Raw genomic sequence first — 20,604 nt, forward strand, 5'->3', positions numbered from 1 at the left:
CTCCTGCCCTTTCAGCATCTCCATGTGGCTGTCTGATAGCATCTTGGAATCTATCTTGATTTCTCCAGCTCTGTCCCCTCATTCACTCATTTTATCAACAAGTCCTATCTGCCCTTCTTCCAAAACTTATCTTGAATCCGATTACTCCTTTCCATCACCACTGCTCCCACCCTAGTCAGTCCAAGTCACAGCACCTTATGCCTGATTAACTATAATAACAGTATCCTCCTTGACACTTCTTCACTGTCACTCCAGTCCCTTCAGCCCAAGTGGTCTTCTAAAAATGTAAATCAGATTTTGTCCCTCCACTGTTTAAATCTTTCAGGGGCTTCCTCTCAACACAGAATGAAATCCAGAGTCCTTACTGTGGCCTATAAGTTCGCACAATTTGGCTATACCTACTTCTCTGAACAGACAGCTCCTTCTTACCTCAGACCTTTTTGGGAACGTTTTCTCCTCCTCAGAATTTCAAGCCCCTTGCTCTTTGCACATCTGACACCTTCCTATTCTTTAAGTCTCCATTTAAATATTGCCTCTTTCAAAGAGATCTGTTTTGTGCATTCCACCTAAATTAAGTTCCCACCCCTCCACCCTCCAATTTTCTGTATCCTCATAGTAATTTGTGTCCTCAAAAAATATTGAATGAATGATGAATAAACTTATGCATAGTAAATGCATATTTGTTATAGTATATACAAGCTCACTTATTCAACAAATATTGATTGATTGTCTGAGGCTGGGAGCAGATAAGTTTTATTCTGTTTTGTCTTAAGGGAGCCCAAACTGGACATCTCCTTAAAAGTGTTGGCAGTTAGAAGAAGAAAGAATCACTAGCCATAGAATTCTACTGGAGGAAGCCACATCCATTTCTTTGTCTCTGCTTAGTTGAAATATAGTCCTACATGAGAAGATAAGTCTGTCTTAGCCTTGAAAAAACCATTGAGCATATTTTGCCATTGATACTCCCTCAGATGTGCATAAATTATTTAAACATACTAGAATTTTTTTTATTGACCAGTAAGACAGTCATTTATAAAGGGTTATTTTATTATTGGGTCCTTTTTCATTCAGGCGAAAGCACTATATCCAAAGCAACCAGAAATTGTTGTACTTTTAGTACATAAAGCAAAATAAATAAGAATCGTATTTAGAAGAATAGGAGGCTCATTAGTGATAGTAGAGACATTTGAGAAATCAACTAGAGATTTCGTCAAGTTTTGGGGGACGCTTCTATAGATATAGGAGTAATTTAATTATTCCAGAAGCTGAATGTATTATATAACGCTTCTTGTTTTCAGCAAGTTGTGTCAGAGGAGTAAACCATTTATAGATTGTGTGTGTGTGAAAGTCTGGGTGTTACAGAACTTCCTGACCATATATTCACTTTCTTCCCCAAAGGAATTATTGGGCCATTTGAATAAGATAACCAGTAGCTTAAGAGATAAATACCAAATGCACATCCACCCAGTGTATGTTGGCTATTGGTGACCTGGAAATACAGCCTAAGTCGAAAGCATAGAATTGTCATATGACAGTGTTTCTTCGTGCATGGATTGAATCATAAATTGCAAACTGTACCCATAGCCCTAGAGCTGTGTTGTTTGTCCAGCCAGATGGTTTTTTAAATTTGAATTTGAATTTGAATGTCTTTTGGCAAGGCTTGTACTCCTCAATTTGCCAGATTCTCCACTGTCCCTTGTTATCTTTAGCCCAACCCTTTTACTCATTAGTGTTAATTTCATGGCCCCTCAAGTTATTTGAATATGAGGCCTCTGCTTCAGACTTTTTTTTTTTTTTTGAGCCAGAGTCTCACTCTGTTACCCAGGCTGGAGTACAGTAGTGCAATCTCGGCTCACTGCAACCTCCGCCTCCCGGGTTCAAGTGATTCTCCTGCCTCAGCCTCCTGAGTAGCTGAGATTACAGGTGCCCGCCACTATACCCGGCAAATTTTTGTATTTTTAGTAGAGACAGGGTTTCACCATGTTAGTCATCCTGGTCTTGAACACCTGACCTTGTGATCTGCCCACCTTGGCCTCCCAAAGTGCTGGGATTACAGGTGTGAGCCACTGCGCCTGGCCCTGCTTCAGACTTTTAGGTTATAGGAATTGCCTATGATAGGTCCCCAAAAAAAAGATCTAAAATGAGATTACCACCATTTTGATTTTTTTTCTTTTTCTGTATTAATAGGGCCATTCACATGTTAAACTGCAGCTTGCAGCCATGTTTTGTATATCAAACCTCATATGGAATGAAGAGGAAGGTAAGAGATTGGTGAGATTTGCTTTGAAAAAAATTATGGGAAGAGTGTCTTGCACAGTGAAGCTAGCAGGTGCCCCTGAGATCCTGGGCAGAGGCTCTGTTCTTGGACCATCTGGCCCAAGCACCCTCCAGAGTCACCCTGGTATGAGAATCAGTGGAATTAGCGCAAGTCAGCCAGACAGTCAACACTGAGTGCCCCATTTGAGCCAACTCTATACCAGATTCAAGGAGGGAGAGTGAGAAGTAAGTGGCAGTCCCTGCCATGAGAAAGCTGATGAGGAGAATGTGAGATGCACTTGAAGAAGGTGAGAGGAGAGAGTGGGTGGGAGGACGAGCCTTTCGTTGTGAGCAGAGGAAGCACATATGAGGACTACAGGCAGATAAACATGATGGAGAAGAAAGTGCATTGGTGAAAAATCAGAAGTGCAGTGTGACCAGTGAAGCAGCTAGTCTGTAAGGAGGCCTGTATAGATCAGAGGTTCTTTACTGTGACTGCATATTAGAATCACCTGGGAATTTTTACACCAGGCCAATTAAATCAGAATCTCTGGGGTGGGCTCCAGGCATAAGTGTTTCTTAAAGCTCCCCAGATGATTCCAATATATAGCCAAGGTAGCAAATATAGGAGAGCAGTGGGTCTCAAGGCTGGGTTGGCTGCATTAGAATCACCTGGGGAACTTTTTTAAGTGCAGATTTCTGGGCCTCATCCCTAGAAATTCTAATTCACTGTGTCTAGAGAGAGCCAGTGCATGAGTGGTCACTGTGGGCTCTTCAGTGGGGAAGACTCCAGGGGATTACTCAGCTGCGCCCAAAACAAAGTGCAAGAAGGGAAACTGGATTCCGCCTACAGACCTAGATACCAAGTACCACCTGTGTACTGGGGAGACAAGCCACCCTCAAGGAGATGTTAGTCTAGTTGGAAAGTATAACAGAGTGATAGGAAATTGGAAGTGCCAGTTGTGCTGAGAGGCAACAAAAAGTGCTGGGAGGACAGAGGAGGGTAGAAGATAATAGAAAGGGGAAGGTAAGACCTGTTTGGAGTAGTAAGAGCCTGGCCTGATCTGGCCAGGGCCATGGGTATGTCCTGAAAGAAGTGATGAAGCTGGGAGTGACTGGCAGAGGGTCTTGTACCAGGCTGAAGGATCTAACCTTGACCCTGTAGTCCACGGAGAAATCAGTCCAGCTGCAGAACCCAGGATAGACTGCAGGCAGGATGGTCAGGAGGCAGAGAGACAAGTTAGAAGGCTGTCAGAGAGTCCAAGCATGAGCGGGTCCAACTACATTGGGAGAGGTTAGAGGACAAGGGGTACAGGAGGAGTAGGGAGTGAAGGACACTGGTAAGGCTCTAGATTGTTAATTGTACATCAAAGAGAGTGTTTGCCTGGGTCATGTTCCCAATAACCTGGCTTTAATCATTTAGGTTCACAAGAACGCCAGGATAAATTACGAGACATGGGCATCGTAGATATTCTACACAAACTGAGTCAGTCACCAGATTCAAACCTTTGTGACAAGTGAGTATGAATGCAGAAAGCCCTTGCCTTGGGCTATGTTGGATTCTTTCATGAAAGGGTTTGAATTGCTTGGTAGTTAACATGGCCACACTTTTTAAATCTTTTAGATTCTTAGATTTTCTTTATAATTTTCTGTGAGCCACTGTACGACATTTGAGTGAGCTGTAAACTAATGATTACCAAATTATTAAAGACTCTCACTGTGAATTAACATGAGTCTGGGCTATCTTCGTGGATAGGATCCAGAGACCATTTGCATACATTCCCCTGATCATTAGAATAGACATGCATGTGGCCTTTTGGAAAGCAGAAAACCAGTAATGCAAACATTCTTTAGCTCAGAACCTCACTGAACACCCATTTTGTGCCAGGCTGGCCCGGCTGCTAGGGATACAAAAGCAAGCACTAAGGAATCACTGTCCTCAAAGAGCTCATCATTTCCTGGTAGAGTCAAGAGTTATAATCAGATACGCAGCTAACCTCAAAATAGCCATAAATGCTCTTCCTAGCTGTGTGTTCTCCCTTGTAACAGCCTTCAGTTTCCATTTTGCCTTTGTATAATAACAAATCAGGGAACATCAATACTTTGAGTCTGTAGACTCTTGGGCGTGGCTTAGAAGCCCTTTAGCCCTTAATGGTCTGGCTCTGCCTTTCTCATCTTCCCCGCACCCACCATACACACCCCATACTGCAGCCATACCTGCCTGCTTACAGTAGCACACCTTCATGCATTTACACATTCTGTTCCATCTGCTTTGCTATCCCAGTCTCCTCTCCTTTGAGTCCCCATTCATTCATCAGATAGCTCTTTTTAATACCTGCCTTCTGCCAGGCATTGTTTTAGGCATTGGAGATATATTGGTGAATAAAATTGATGGAGTCTTTGCCCTCATGTAACTTACATTCTAGTATAGAAGACAGATGATAAGCAAATGAATACATAACACAGTATCAGGTGATGAGAGAGGTACCATGGAGAAAAATAAAGCAAGGTGAAGGAATGGAGAGTCAAGAAAATTTATTTTCATGTAGGTTAGCCAGTAAAGATCTCTCTGAGGATGACATGATCAGAGACCTGAATGAAATAAGGAAGATTTCATCTGGGCAAATGCTTAGAGGAAGAGTATTACAGGCAGGGGTGATAGTGGGTTCAAAGGCCCTGAAGCAGGAGTGAACTTGGTATGTTCAAGAAACAGCAAAAGAACAGAGGGCTGATGAAAAATAGTGAGGGGGAAAATGCTAATAGGTGGAAGAAGCCAGATCATGAAGAGCCTTGTAGGTAGGGTAAGGACTTTGGCTTTTATTCAGAGTTTAATAGGAAATCATTGGAGACTATTAAGGAGAGGAGACATTATCTGATTGAATTTCTTTCTTTTCTTTTTTGGAGATGGAGTTTCATTCTTGTTGCCCAGGCTGGAGTGCAGTGGTGTGATCTTGGCTCACCACAGCCTCTACTTCCTAAGTTCAAACGATTCTCCTGCCTCAGCCTCCAAGGTAGCTGGGATTACAGGCGCCTGCCACCACACCCAGCTAATTTTTTTGTATTTTTAGTAGAGACAGGGTTTTACCATATTGGCCAGGCTGGTCTCGAACTCCTGACCTCATGTTATCCACCCACCTCATCCTCCACCTACCTCGTCCTCCCATAGTGCTGGGATTACAGGCATGAGCCACCACGCCTGGCCCTGATTTGAATTTTGAAAAGATCACTCTGGTGACTGTACAGAGAACCATCTGTAGGAGGGCAAGAATGGAGGTGCAGAGACCAGTTAAAGGCCATTGTAATAATGTCGGTAAGGGATGAGGGTATTAGTGTTGGAAGTATTGAGAAGTGGTTGGATTCAGGATTTAATCTGAAGATGAGCACCAACGGGACTTACTCGCAGATTCAGTATAGGATGTTAAAGAGAGGAAAGGAAGATGTCTAGGGTTTTAGCCTGAGCAACTGGACAGAGGGTGTTGCCATATACCAAGATGGTGAGGAATACAGAAGTGTGTTGCGGTAGGGAGCATCAGGAGTTCTTGTTTGGGTATGCCAGCGTTAGGATGCCTATTAGATATCCAAGGGACTTGAAAGAGCAGGGCTGGGGGTGTAAATCTGAATGGTATTTAAAGCCATGGAGCTGGATGGAGTCACCTAGATTAAGTAAAAAAGAGAGAAAGGAGGGCTAAGGAGCAAGATCTAGAGCCCCCCTCCGCCTACCCCCCAGCATTTAGGCAGTGATAAGAAAGATGCAGCAAAGGAGCAGAACGAACAGCTAGTGAGGCAGGCAGAGACTTAGGCACATAAGGTGTCCTGAAAGCAAAGGAAAAAAGATGCCTGGACAGTGGCCATTTATCCTTCAAAACTCATATCAGGTTGCCATGTCCTCCAAAAAGCCTTGCTTGACCTATTCTCTACCCTCCCCTCCAGGCTTTGCCAGGGATGCCTTTTGTGCTCCCATAGCATCTGTAGAACACGTCACACTGTGTCTTGGCTATCAGCTTGTCTGTCTTCTCCACTGAAGGGGAGAGAAACTTAACTAACTCCTCTGAAGTAAATGGCTCTCCCAGATTGTGAAGCACACAGGACAGGCTGGTCGTCTGCTTCCCTGAAGCTTAACATCCTGTAGGCTAAAGAAGAATAACTAGGCTAGGAGCAGTGGCTCACGCCTGTAATCCCAGCACTTTGGGAGGCTGAGGCGAGTGGATTTTGAGGTCAAGAGCTTGAGACCAGCCTGGTCAACATAGTGAAACCCCATCTCTACTAAAATACAAAAATGAGTCGGGCATGATGGCATGCGCCTGTAATCCCAGCTACTTGGGAGGCTGAGGCAGGAGGATCACTTGAACCCAGGAGGCGGAGGTTGTGGTGAGCCAAGATCGCGCCACTGCACTCCAACCTGGGCAACAGAGCGCGACTGTCTCAAAAAAAAAGAAAAAAAAGGAAGAAGAAGAAGAAGAAGTAAATACCTGCAGCCCAAGGCTGCTGGTCAGATGAGTGTAACATCAAAGTCAAGTCCAGCCACATGCTGAAGGCTGGATTTGAGCTTGTACTTTGAGGACTGGAACCTCCACCTCCACAGCTGCTGGCATAAACGATGGGCTCTGTCAGCCCATCTCTTCTGCCTGAGAGCCAGGTTGTTCACTGGGGTTTTTATCTCATATTTATTCAGAAGTAAAAACAGATTTTACTTAAAATCATCTCAGAGATAACCTAGGATGTAAGACAGGCCTTACCAGCATCAAGTGGGATAGGTTTAGCCTGCTTGCTTAGACCACTCTGGTGCTGTTTTCACATAAATTTTTAGTTCTTTTTAAACTTTTTTTTTTTTTTTTTTTTTTTTGAGACAGAGTCTCGCTCTGTCGCCCGGGCTGGAGTACAGTGGCCGGATCTCAGCTCACTGCAAGCTACGCCTCCCGGGTTTACGCCATTCTCCTGCCTCAGCCTCCCGAGTAGCTGGGACTACAGGCGTACGCCACCTCGCCCGGCTAGTTTTTTGTATTTTTTAGTAGAGACGGGGTTTCACCATGTTTGCCAGGATGGTCTCGATCTCCTGACCTCATAATCCGCCCGTCTCGGCCTCCCAAAGTGCTGGGATTACAGGCTTGAGCCACCGCGCCCGGCCAGTTCTTTTTAAACTTAAACCCTCATTAAAAGAATCAAGGTCTGAGCTACCCAACCTGAGTCCATCTAAGAAAGGGTGATCTTGCCTCCAAACCATTCTTCTAAAAAGACTCCTTAGATAATGATAGTAGAAAGACAATAAAGGTACAGTGTCTGAGACCCAGAATAATCAAACCTAGCCAACCTCTGAATAAGATCCATAAGGAGTTTGAATTGGCAGATTTAAAGAGCAATACGGAATTTTGATCAAGACCCTTATGTGATATTCACATCGTAGTACAGTAAAGTCTATCACCTGAAGAATACATCTCTCAGGTTCCTTTTGTCGTTAAGGCTTTGATCCTTTGACTTTCAGATGCTTACAGATGAGAAGCTATTGCTAACCAGCCCTCTCCACCCAGGCTCAGAGGGCTTCAGGGTTGCAGGGTCCCAGAGCTCCCACCTCCATCAGAACTGCTCTTCTCAGCCTCTTTAAGTATTTGGGGAGTCAGGTGGATGGTTTGTGGCATCATTCATAAACTTGTTTCTGAAAATGTCCTTGTAGAACCCAACTTGCTCATAACTTGGAGATAATCTTTCTAGAGTTTTCTGTTCTGATGAATTGGACTATTCACAGTATCATATTTAGAGTCTTACATAATTGCAAGAATATACCTTAGTATACCACTTAAAAAACTGTTATGTCCATTACTGCAGAAACTGCACTTGAATCCAGCTTATTGTATGCATAGTCTACTTGGTATTAGTTTGATTAGCTATTGTACCTGAACATTGTAGACTTTCTTTCCATAGCTTAGAAGAGGAGACCATTGCTGAAACCTGACGTCCTAATTCCCACAGTTTCAGCCTCTTTAGAAACTTTGCTAAGTTTGTGATAGGAATAGTAAAGGAGGCCTCCTTGGGCCCACCTCAAAGGAGGCCACTTTTACAAGGATCAGGATAGATTAAGTCACTGTTCACATTCTTTTTTTTTCTTCGGTTTGTTTTTGGGGTTTTTTTGTTTTGTTTTGTTGTTTTTTGGGATGAAATTTCGCTCTTGTCACACAGGCTGGAGTGCAATGGCACGATCTCAGCTCACTGCAACCTCTGCCTTCCAGGTTCAGGCCATTCTCCTGGCTCAGCCTCCGAAGCAGTTGGGATTACAGGTGCCCGCTACCACACTCGGCTAATTTTTGTATTTTTAGTCGAAATAGGGTTTCTCTATGTTGGCAGGCTGGTCTTGAACTCCTGACCTCAGGTGATCTGCCCGCCTCGGCCTCCCAAAGTGCTAGGATTACAGGCGTGAGCCACAGCACTGGCCTACATTCTATCTTTTCCTTTTTACCTGGCCCATTTCCTTCTTCCCCCATCACCGTAACAACGCACATCTCACATTGATCAGTTATGGAGTCATCAGGTGTGACGAGAAGAACAAGATGAAATTGTAGCCTTCTTCCACAGTTTTGAGGCATGTAAAGCATAAGACAGCCTCATCCCATGGGCTCTTGGCCCCTTCCATGCACCTTCTAATCACCTCAACACCATTTCCTTGGTCAGTTTTCTTATTTGCTTCCCAGAACCCTAAGTGTCCTCCTCTAGTGTTGTGCTTCACTGCGTAAAACCTACATGGCAATAAGAAAAAGTGAAGAATTTGAGACCTATCACAACTATATGCCAGTGACAAAAGAAAACATTATAGAATGTCAGCACATACAAGGGACTGTGGAATGTCACTGAACTGCAGCAGGTTTAAGTGCAGGAACAGCCCTCTGAGAGAACCACAGAAATAAGAATATAGCCAGAGTAGATTTCAGGTATCTGCCCACTGCAGATCTCTGCCCCTTAAGGTAGGTGCCCACCTGGGCTCACCCCAATTCCCTCTGGAGATTTACTTTTTTAGACTTCCCCAACTATCATCATTGAACCATAGGGTTTTTTACCCCAATTACAATTCTGAGATGGCTAACAGGAATTTTGTGATTTCAGGGCAAAGATGGCACTGCAGCAGTACCTGGCATGATGGGAGTGCCCCTGGGCACCTGCGAGCATCCCACCTCCTTGTTTAAGGAAGTACAGGAACCAGCCTCATTTGATTCCTTCTATTTGCACAAGTCACCTTGGACTGCAGGGAGCTGTTTTGCAAAAGCAGTTTAGTAGGCTTAGATCTCAAATTCATCTTGAGAACATTTTTTTGAGGTAGTAATTTCCTCAGAAGACTCTTGTGTTTTGTTTTGGTTTTTTTTTTTTCTGAGCTACCCGGACTCTTTATTAGAACAATCAGTTATTTTCCTTTGGACCTACAATTTTTTGCCTATGCTGCAGCCACTTTGTGAGTGAGAATGAATATGTCTGTGTAAACACACAGGCACGCGTGTGTATGTGCACGTACATGGGCCAGAATGAATGGATGTGTGTGTGTGAGGGATACCTCAGATTTTTCTTTTCTTATTTTGTGTGAAAATCTCTTTTCTACAGATTTTCCAGGGTTTAAGCATTGCTTGCTGTATAAAAAAACTTTACTGAATTATATACAGTTTGAATGAAATGTTATTTTAAAAACAAAACAATTGTTAAGTGTTCCATAAAGGTTATGTTGAATTTTGGTCAGATGAATATTTGTAAGTAAAAAATATATGCATTTCTGAACCTCAACTTACATAGATTTTCTTTATATAAAAAAAAAAAAGAAAAAGTTGGCTATAGTTGGCCTGATTAACAGGCACTATACATGGTGCTGTGCAAAAATAGTAAGCTAGCATCTTACTGCCGTCAATATTAGCAGGTACAGAGCCTTTTTTCATCCTAATTTAATAAGTTCTCAGGCTTCCAAGTCAGACAGACAGGGAGGAGTAAAGTGAGGCGACAGATTCACCATAGGCTTTTTGAAGCATCAAAGGGAAATATAACTACTGATAGTGAAAGCCCAGCCATGACCCAGATGGGGCTTACCCTTGACAGGAACTAGGGACCTAGAGCCTCCCAATTGCCCTAACTCCTGTCATTGGTATTAGCAATATCTGGCCGGATTTAGAACCAGTCATGGAAACTTGTGCTCAAACTAAAAGTAGGTCATCACTTCCCAGAAACAGAACACCTTGTGCTTCCTGAAACAGCATATATCACTGTGAAACTAAAGAATGTTCTACAGACACACCTGTAGAAGGAAACAAAGAACAGGATAGTTTAGAAAGCTTTCTCTTAGCTGTATTCAGCAAATTTCATATTAGTTGCTCAGGATTGCTCGTTGGTATGCTTTTGTAAAATGAGATTGAAATTTAATAAAAGATGCAACTAAAATCTTTTCCTGCATGAAGCGAAAAGCACTCAAGTTGAGAGAGGGGCAATGGAATCTCCCCAGGATGACTGAAGATGACTTCTTTTTACAGCAAGTACCATTAGCCTTTCTGCACCCAACTTCTGGGTCAGCAGCAAGGTGAACTCAACAGAAGTTGCTCTTGACTGTTTGAAGGTAGAAGCAGCCTGCCCTTTGTCTTTGTTAAAAGAAGGTCAAAGGCGTCACAACCAGGATGCAAGGTCTGTGGTCCAGAAGCTTGCGGTGAGTGTGTGCCACTGATGGAGCCCCAAGCCCACCCACCAGCCACTCCTGATGGGGTTGCTCACACTGCAGCTGCCCTATCACCACCCTGCACTTTCCTTGGAAGATTTAAATGTTTGATTGCAAATGAATGTTTTAAAAATGTATTTAATGCAATTTTTCCTGCTCTCAAGATGACCACCCAAGATTCAAGTTACTATTTTTTCAGAACATCACTGATTTTAAAATCTGTCCCAACAGGACTTGGTTTTGTGCAGATATCAGAGTGCTAATGTGAGAAACCCGGTTAAAAGAAAACTTAGTTTATTGGGAAGAAAGCCTTAGGCCCACTCGTTTCTAGTACTGTGAAAATATCCTTGGTTGGCATTTTTAACGCAAAACATTATAGTATTGGTATTAAATAGTACCAGGTAAATATAAAGAAACCAATAATGAATTGCTGAGACAATCTTGAACCCAAATAGCATTAGAGAGCTGAAGGCCCAATGAAATAACACTTTCACACTTAAACTCTGTGGATACATCTTGCCTGTGGGTATAAACAGATGGTCAAATTAAAAATGCTTTACTATAATTAACTTTTCTGAATTGAATGAAGGGAAATGTATTTATTGAAACAAAGCTGTTTGCTGCTTTATGCAGGTGCAGTGTTCAGTCAGCAAGGAAGTGGGAAGAGTGGACATGGTCTTGTGTCTACACCCAAGTTCTTAACTAAGCTTCTCGCTCTAATACTGCATTCTGTTTCTCCTTTTGTGCCCTCATTGTAATCCAAAATTTATGAACTAGAAAAGAATGTCCAGTTTAATAAGTTGCATTTTTTTTTCCTTAAGCACTTTATTCAGAACAATACATGTTCTTCTGGTAGTGTTTGGATAATATGATTTTAACACATGCTAATAAAAGCCAAGAAAAATCGTGGCAACTTCTAAAAAGGAGTCTGTTTTCCAAATGTCTAGAGCATTAGGAAACATCAGAAGATAATGTGTACACACTTTTGGAACCTGTGATTCTTGGTAAATGAAGGGCTGGGAAGTGCTTTGCATTTCAGAGTGGGACCCAGTGCTTTAGGGTAACTGTGGCTCCTAGAGGCATCTGCAGCAGTCTGGGGACCCCACTCTTTTTGGCCTCCTTCTGAAGGCCAGCAGACCTTCACAGGTGGGCACTCCCAGCCACAAGGTATCCCGTCCCCAATGTCATGTCCCTCCCCTCCATCCTCTTCTTAGGTATGCCCCATCTCCACTGCCACCAGCTGCTCAGTGTGCAAGAGCTTGCTATCCCTCTGCAAGGACACACAGTTGCTCTTCATCTACCACGCACTGCCACCTTTCCCGTCTCTGAATTGTAGGCACACCTTCTATCTCAAGGCCTCACTGGAAACAAAGCCAAGGACACCTGTACCAGAGTGTGGTGGGAGGATGACGAGGTGGGCAAGAGGGAATAATCATGGTGGGAACCTCTGGGAGGACCCAAGGTAAGGCCAAGAGAGTAGGAGCAGGTCCAAGCAGGCCCCTGTTTCCCATAACTGCCACAGGGAAAACTTGGAAGTGAAGCCTAAGAAAAGAGGAAGGGGGCCTCCCACCCCAGATCTTGCTGGAGGGCTGACAGAAAGGTTCCAATTTCTTGCCACCTGGGATAGGGACTGGTGCTGTCCCCATCCTGCCCCTTCCCTGTTTACTGGCCAGAGAGGCACATGTTTATTTCCAGCATGAGAGAAGGTCTAGGATCTGGCTTTAGGGAAGGCTGAGGGAACCCCCCAAGGTCCACTGAGTGGACTACTAAGCCACCTTTCCTCCTTCTATCTCTGCAGCCCCTGGCTCCTGGCTTTGGCAAGCACTCTGCCCTCCGGCTGAGTGGAGGTCCAGAGCCAGTCCTGGAATAAAACCACCCTCCTTGTCAGAGCCAAGTCTGCCCTCCTTCCTGTCAGGCACTCACACCCAGGAGCCAACGGGTCTTAAAACCAAAAGCGGCACCCATCCTTTACTTCCTTGTTTGCTTCTGTTGTGGGAAACCAGGCCTAGGGTCTCTGCCAATGAGTTCCATCCTCTGGGAGCGGGCTGATATTTGAGCCACTCTCGGGAGCCCCCTTACACCCCATTCCCCTGTTCCTTATGCCATTAAACTTGTGGACTCTTAGAGATGCCCTGCAATGCTGAACCCACAGCATCCCTGAGTCACCAGTAATGGGAGGAAGAGGCATGTCACCATTCCTAACACTCCGGCCCCATCACCTAGTGCCCCACTTGCTTTCCCACTGCCCTGCCCAGCTACTTCATCCATCACTGACACAAGAACACTCTCCCCCTACAGGCTCAGTTCCCCAATCTCATTTTCCCCTCTCTCCCCTGCTTTGGGAGGCCCTGGTGGCTCCATCTCTCATCTCACCAGTGTTGGAAGATCTTGGCTTCCCAGATTCTGGGGAGATCAGATGGCTGTCAGCTGGGTGCACCCCCTCGAAGTAGCTCATTTAGAGCCACACACATCTGTGGTATGGAAGCCCAGGCATAGGGCTTCTCCAAGTCGTTTGCCACTTCTGAAGTGGGCACAGACCATATGGGCCCCGCTCTTGAGCCCACTCCCAAAGGGAAGAGCACAGCCCCATGGTGGGCTGTGAGTCTGGGGATCTGGAATAGTGCATCCAGCTTCCTGACAGATCCTGTCAGTGAGGGCTTTGTCATACACATTGAGATCCTGTACAGGTTCCGATGAGCACTGTGGACATGTGTGTTTCCATCCAGGGGTGACACAAGGTCCTGGCAAACACAGTGGCCTTAAACAGTAGGGCCTATTGAAGGTCACCTGCCTTGGTTCCCAACTCTGGGGACTGACTTATCCATGTATCCCCAGAGCCAGCTCAGGGCCTAGCACAGACTCTCTTGTGCTAGGCTGACGAAGTGTGATGCACCCACGAAGACGTCCTCTGGGAGCTAACTGCCCATTTAAAGAACTTCAAGTCATGGACAAAACCAGCAAGGAGGAAGACGCTGGCATTTGCTTCCTAGTATAGAAGAACATGGCCTCCTCAGGAAAAAGCATGCCTGCACTTGGCAAATTTACAAATAAAGTGGTTAGAGGGGGTGGCATTGTGTGCCAATAATTTCCAAGTGGTCACAATAGCTACTTTTTACTGAAATCCTGTGTCCCTCAAGGGGAGAACTGCAGAGGGATGGCTAAGCCAGGCAATTCAGTGAGAGCTGAAGGCAACCTGGCCCCACTAGGAGCTCTCAGCTTTTAAATTTAGGTGTCACCCAGAATCAGAAACCAGAGAAATGGGGGAGGGATGCGTCAAGAAAATTAGATGAACCCTGTTTCCAAATTTGACGTCTAAGCATTGCTTTATGAACATGCCTTGGTAATGGAGAACTGCAGATGGGAAAATCTGGCAGCATTAAATGACTGTTGGTGTGACTTGGGCAGGCAGCATGAGGAAGCATTTGGAGCCTATTTATATCTGCCTCGGCATCAGGGTGCCTGAAAGTGTCATAGCCAATCTTGCACTGTTTTCAAGTTCCTGGTTACCAAATTAAGTTCTAAAATTGTTTAATTCATAAGGTAGATTTATTGTTGGGGAAACACCATCTCATATAACCCAGTATCCTCTGAGATGACACTATATCTCACAACAGGATGTAATAACTGATGTTCAATTATTTTGTAAAATCCCAAAGATAGAAAAAAAAAAAAAAAACTGTGTTCTACATACTGTTTAATAAGGCAGAAAAGTATATACTATTCTCTTTCTTTCTTTTTTTTTTTTTTATTAAGACAGAGTCTCACTCTGTCACCCAGGCTGGAGTGCAGTGGCATGATCTCGGCTCACTTCAACCTTCACCTCCCCGGTTCAAGCGATTCTCATGCCTAAGCCACCCAAGTAGCTGGGATTACAGGCGCACGCCACCACGCCTGGCTAATTTTTTGTATTTTTAGTAGGGACAGGGTTTCACCATGTAGGGCAGGCTGGTCTCGAACTCCTGACCTTAAGTGACCCACCTGCCTCGGCCTCCCAAAGTGCTGGAATTACAGGCGTGAGCCACTGCGCCCAGCCGTATTATTTCCATTGTCTACAAAAGACAGCTAAACGAAAAAGTATTGGTACTCAAAAGAGTAAGTTCCGATTCTGGAGGTCCGTTTTGTGCAGTAGACCCCTGGTCACGTGCTCCGGAAGAGCAGCACAGCCATCTCAATCCACATCCTCGGGAAAGCAAAGCGCCTCAGTGGGCCCCTCTGTTGCTTCAGCCTCACCGCCTGTGGGATGACAGATGTTCGGTAGGACTCCTGAAACAGCCCTGTCCCAGACCTTCTGTCCCACCCACCATCCACAAAGAAATGGGAAGTTAAAGGTCAGAGCGGGAGAGCCAGCAAAGAAGTCCTGATATGTGTTAGGGACCAGGAATTAAACAGAATGGATAACATTGAGCATTTAATTCATGTCATATGCCAGACCAAGAGCTTTACATCCTGTCTTTCATCTTCACAACAGCTCTATGATGAAGATTTTTATTATGAAGTTAGTTGTGGTTATGACAAGTCTATCATTATCTCCATTTAACAGATGAGGAAACTGAGGCCCAGAAAAGGTAAGTAACCTTTCAGAGGCTTTTCAGCTGGGGAATAGTGGAGCCAGAATTCAAACCCAGGATTGTCTGTCACCTTGACTCCTGCGTTTTTTTAGCAGGAATAGTGCTAAGTACAATGGAGGCATATGCAGCTCCCCAAAGCTGAGAAAGTGTGACACATCGGAATAAATGGGCAGAACAGCACCCCAGCCAGGCTGCTTCAGTGTCCAAAGGAGGCTGTGCACTTATTCCCAGGGTGTGGTCTGCAGGTAACCCCTTTTCTCATCACCTGAGGCCAAAACGTCAGTCTCATGATCTTCCAGCACTCCCAACAGCCCAGTGAGAACTTCCCAGCCACCTGCCCCAGACTTGGCTCTGAGTTACAGCTATTTGCTTCTAATCACCACCCCCTATTCCCAAAAGCTTGAAGGTGCCCCACAACCCTGGACACATAAGGAAATGCATCATGGACTCTCTGAGGGCAGGTCCCAGAGGAAAGCTGGCCTGGAGTGTGTCAGTGGGTCTCTGATCCACATAGAGCCACACTTCCCAAGATTTCCTGGCTCCCCAACCTCTGGCATGCTCAGCTTGTTCCTCAGCTGGCAGTGGGAATAATTCTGCTTCACAGGGCAGTGGCAAGTCCGCCCATTTTGACTTGGCTGCATTTCAGATCTTGAGACCATGAGCATATCAAACATTTAGGCAAATATATTGATTAAAACCCAAACATTTAGACACACATGGGTTATTTCCATTTCAGATGGAATGTGGCCTTCTCCCAAGAATCCAACCCTCGCATCCTTTGGGTTTTCCCAAGGTAATCATCTCCCAGCCCCTTCCACTCATTTCATGCTCAAACCGGAGACATGTAATGCAGCAGTTTCACTGGTTGTAGGGTAGACTTAGTCACATGGGCTCTGGGCCCCTTGGGGCTCTCATCCAGATTTGGAGGTGGCGATGCCACCTGGCATACCTTTCCCAGAGGCTGTCTGAATGCTTCCCATGAAGGGAAGGTCCTAAACAATGGTCATGCATTGAAATGTGGGGCTGAGGGAGATGAGGTCACAGCAAGCTCCAGGTTGAAGCCCCTTCTGCATAGCTGCATTTCTCAGTGAGCCCTTAGGGGCTTAGCGTGGAGTGTGTGGAGTATGTCTGGCCTCTGACTGGCTTTGAGGTAGGCTTCCAGAAAGTTAATGAAATTTTCCCAATGGTTTCCACAGGGAAATGTAAATAAAGTACTTTTTGCAACAAAAATATGACTCCAAAATAAGCAGCAAAAAATTTAATGAGGTATTAAAAAGCAACACTGTTACTCTATGAGGACACAAAATAGTTTAGTATTGATACTCAAGTTATATAATGACCTGTATTTTCAGAACAGGACTGTATTAGTTTGAAGACTTAGTTACCAAAAATTATCAATCCCCCACACACTCAAGCACATAGTCACAAATTCCTTGTATCTATGATTTAATAAAGATCAAATCTCCTTGATGACTTACCCTGAGGGGCTTCTGTATCTTTGTCTGAAAATTTCAAACTGGGGAAGAGCAATGCCAGTTCTCTGTCAGCATCTTCTCTGTCCTGGCTTCCGTGGACGGCATTAAAGGGCATTTCTGTGCCATACTGAGCTCGGAGACTGGGAACATTGGCAAAATGTAAAAGAAACAATTGTTTCATTTGAAAAGAAATGTTTTGCTTTCTGGCAACATGATCACCGGCTACCAATCAGCACCCTGCATTCCTGTGAAATTGATTTCTCTGCAGGAAATACCGAGAACAGCAGCAATAATAATAGTAGCTGGCATTTATTTGGTCATGGCAGTGTGCTGGGCACATAGTTGGGTACTTTACTTACACGATCCCATTGCATTTTCGCCACAGCTCTATGAGACATACTGCTGTTACCCCCATTTTAAAGATGCCTGATTAATAGTGTAAGCACAGGAGCTGCCATTTTGTCAATATTACTGCCAAAGGCTAGCACCATACCAAGTGCTTGATAAAGTTTTGCATAGTTATCCTTGCAATAACTTCGTAAGATAATAATATTGCTATGATTTCCTGTGTGTCAAGCACTACTCTCGGTGAGGTATATACATGTATGTATACACACTCGTGATAGATGCTTATATGCCCATTTTACAGTTGAGAGAACTCAGGCTAAGAAGAGACTTGCAGTGACCTAGGATCTGAATCCTGAGCTGGCTTTCACTAGCCCAGCCTGCCTCATATATAAATGTTCCTGGTCCCCTACAGCTACAAAGTACAACTGCAGTTCCTTGGCCTCTCTAATTTCTTTCCTGTTGTCTGCGCCTGTCAGCTTCAAAGGCCAAGGTACAGTGGATTTGGATTGCTGGCGCCAGGCTAAATATTCCCGTGTCCAAGGAGCAGGCCAAGGAAGCCCAGTGCAATGTGCAGAACAGGGTACTCAGACTCCTGAGGGCCTCAGGACACCCTGATGGGGAGTAGGTTTGGATGGCATTGAGACTACAGTGCAGATTCTCAGGCCCTGGCCCAGAGTCTCTGACAGGCTTGAATGGGACCCTAGAATCTGTATTTTCCTGGGAGTACCCTATGGAATCCTCTGGCTGCAAAGAGAAAACAGCGACTGAGGAATGAATCTAGAAGCAGCCTTCAGAAGAGGACAGAGCAGGGGAGGAGGCACCTCACAGGACGCACTCAGTACAGGCTGGGCCAGAGGGGGAAGATGTCAGGGTCTCCCCAGATATATGAGAGAGGCTCTTGGCCATCAGAGAGTCCTCTGTGTTACCCACGATTCTAGGCTGAACACTTTGAGTGGGACTCAGCCTCCTGGAATGCAGGTTTTAAGATGGATGAAAGGACCACAGCTGGTGACGTCACCTTTCAGGCTGCTCCCTCCTGGCCACATTGGGGTCACAGGGGCCCATGACGGTTCGCCAGCTAGTGACCACGTCTTCGAAGCCCTCAGTCCTGGTAAGGATCAGGAGGTGGCTTGGTCCACTGCACATGTGATGTACCAGCTTCTCAAATGCCTCCTAGGCACAGGGAGGGAAAACAGTGACCCAGGGCAGGAGCTGCTAGGGCCTGCAGAGGATCAGCAAGCCCATCTCACCCACAGGATGAGAGGGAGTTAGTGGGCAGCCTTGCTACCAGCCAGCATGCCCGTGGCCACTCAGCCACTGCACTCTGTCTCTGCCTGGCCATCTCTGCCTGCTGTGGAGGGTGTCAGGCATGGGTGGTAGTGATGACCAGCCACACTCAGAGCACTCAGAATGACAAGAGCTTTAAGTTGACTCATTTGGGAATAAACATGAGATGATTATATAAGTTAGGCAGAGACATTTAAAAGACCATATCTATGGAAATCATATGATGCTGGATAACCAAGGGGTGAAATATAGTTGGTACTTTTTTTTTTTCATGCAATGCCTCACAACCCTTCCTTCTCAAGTAACAGTACTCTGGTTTTCCTTCGGGGAACAGCCCTTATCCATTTCATTTGGTCCAAATTTGACTGACAACCATGATGCCTATTCCCCAACACACACACACACACACACACCTGACATGAGAGGAAGGGCTATGGCCCAAGCTAAGCCAAGAAGACTCCCAAGCAGGTGGGTCATCAGCAGAAGCAAATGGAAGGTGGTTAGATCTGAGTTATCCAATGGCAGTGTCTAAAGTGATATGCTCGAGGCTTTGCTTCTGAGATCCTTCGCTTCCTTTTGTCTCCAAGCCCTTCTCATTAAACTCTCCCTTCAACTATGGGTTATCCTTCTAATAAATTCCTAAATTCATTTCTTAGAGTCAAAACCTTTTCTTTGCAACCAAAAAACTTTACCTGATACAGCCTATTGTCATTCTGAGAACAAATTCATGACCCACTTGCTGTTCCTATTTTGGCTCTTCATAATTTCTTCTGTCACAAACTAATATCAATCTACAAGCATAATGTTGGAGGAAGAGAAACGACAGTGTGTTGAACTTGTGGAAGTAGATGAGCTGACCTCTCCAGCTCTGTGTTGGTAGAAAAGTCGCATTTCTGCCTCTGTCATGGTTCTGTCTTCATTTGTTAGAATTTCAAACCCAGCTTCCTGAATCTGTAGAATATATATGTAAATATTCTGAAAGGGTAAATCAAGCCCAAATTCACATTGATTAATTAATTTAGTTGCAAGGTAAAAAAATAAAGACAGGCAACATTAAAGGCTGTGGAGACACCGATCCCCACATTATCTGTCCCAATCAGATTTAACATTTTCATCTGCTTGAATGGAGTTTGAGCTACAATCTCTTAGAAGTCGTCTTTCTGCACTAAGATATCACTGCCCGGTGCCCCATCCCTGTTTATCCACAAGAGAGGACACAAGAACAGTGGTGCACGTAAGTGTTGTCTCTCTTACCTTCATGATAATCTCATCGGTCTTTCCATGGGCCACTGCATCTGGTTTAATGATGGCCAAGGTACAGGTCCTGTCTGATGAAACTAAGCCAAAAATGGTGCTGTCAGATGCTGATGTTTGAGGCTCTCGGGAGTCCATCCACAAAAAAACAATGCTACACAAGGCTCCATTGCACCAAGTGCTAGGCACAGGCTTGGGCTCTCAGGGTTCCCTCCCCTGGCCTTAGTCTTGACCCTGCAAACCTGGACTCTGGTGGATGTACCAGTCTGACTCCAGACCTCAACCTCCATCTTGCTGCAAGGAACAGAGACTCAGAGACTGGCTCAATGAACCTGGGCAGGTGGCGGAGGAGGAACATGGGGGAAGGGATTGCTAAAAGACTGCTTGGGACCAGAAATCCAGAAACAACTGAATTGAGTTGGCCTGGGGAGTGGCAAGAAGAGGTATAGGAGAAAGTGAGAGGGGGCCTGGAGCATGGGCAACACAGACCTGGCTGCCCTCATCCCTTCCTGTCACCCTCTCATGATTCCCACCCAGCCTCTACCTGCTGTCTGCCACATGCTCTCCTTTCACTCTACTGGCTCCTGTGGCTCTGCTGCTTTTTCCCTTTCCTGCTATGTAGCTAAAAATGGCTCCTCCAGGCCCTGAGTCTGTGTGATGTTCCGTGACTTCTCAGCTCCAGCACATACTACCAGATTGCAGTTTCAGTAGTCTCTGTCTCCATTCAAGTTCTCCTGAGAGAAGCCAG

General features: G+C 45.1%; 2 protein-coding genes across 23 annotated transcripts in view; one reads left to right on the forward strand and one right to left on the reverse strand.

Annotated features, from left to right (window-relative positions):
- LOC105469939 (armadillo repeat containing 8) overlaps positions 1-11,847 on the forward strand; it is a 113,337-nt gene extending 101,490 nt beyond the window's left edge. For 7 of the 8 annotated variants that reach the window (XM_011721568.3, XM_011721566.2, XM_011721572.3 and 4 more), the window contains 3 exons: positions 2,188-2,260; positions 3,680-3,773; positions 9,346-11,847. In XM_011721568.3, coding sequence (XP_011719870.1) covers positions 2,188-2,260; positions 3,680-3,773; positions 9,346-9,379 — 201 coding nt within the window. In that variant the 3' untranslated portion in view covers positions 9,380-11,847. Of the gene's footprint in view, positions 1-773; positions 1,992-2,187; positions 2,261-3,679; positions 3,774-9,345 lie in introns of those variants that run through there. The other variant, XM_011721571.3, reaches the window with a different exon arrangement.
- The window catches only part of LOC105469937 (NME/NM23 family member 9), a 35,618-nt gene continuing 24,608 nt past the window's right edge, over positions 9,595-20,604 (reverse strand). For 14 of the 15 annotated variants that reach the window (XM_071090979.1, XM_011721556.3, XM_011721562.3 and 11 more), the window contains 5 exons: positions 19,857-19,939; positions 19,461-19,553; positions 18,334-18,488; positions 16,971-17,107; positions 9,595-15,157 (listed from right to left, as the gene is read on the reverse strand). In XM_071090979.1, coding sequence (XP_070947080.1) covers positions 15,093-15,157; positions 16,971-17,107; positions 18,334-18,488; positions 19,461-19,553; positions 19,857-19,939 — 533 coding nt within the window. In that variant the 3' untranslated portion in view covers positions 9,595-15,092. Of the gene's footprint in view, positions 15,158-16,970; positions 17,108-18,333; positions 18,489-19,294; positions 19,554-19,856; positions 19,940-20,604 lie in introns of those variants that run through there. The other variant, XR_011619734.1, reaches the window with a different exon arrangement.

This window comes from Macaca nemestrina, chromosome 2 (genome assembly GCF_043159975.1).
Source record: "Macaca nemestrina isolate mMacNem1 chromosome 2, mMacNem.hap1, whole genome shotgun sequence".
In the NCBI taxonomy this organism is placed as follows: domain Eukaryota; kingdom Metazoa; phylum Chordata; class Mammalia; order Primates; family Cercopithecidae; genus Macaca; species Macaca nemestrina.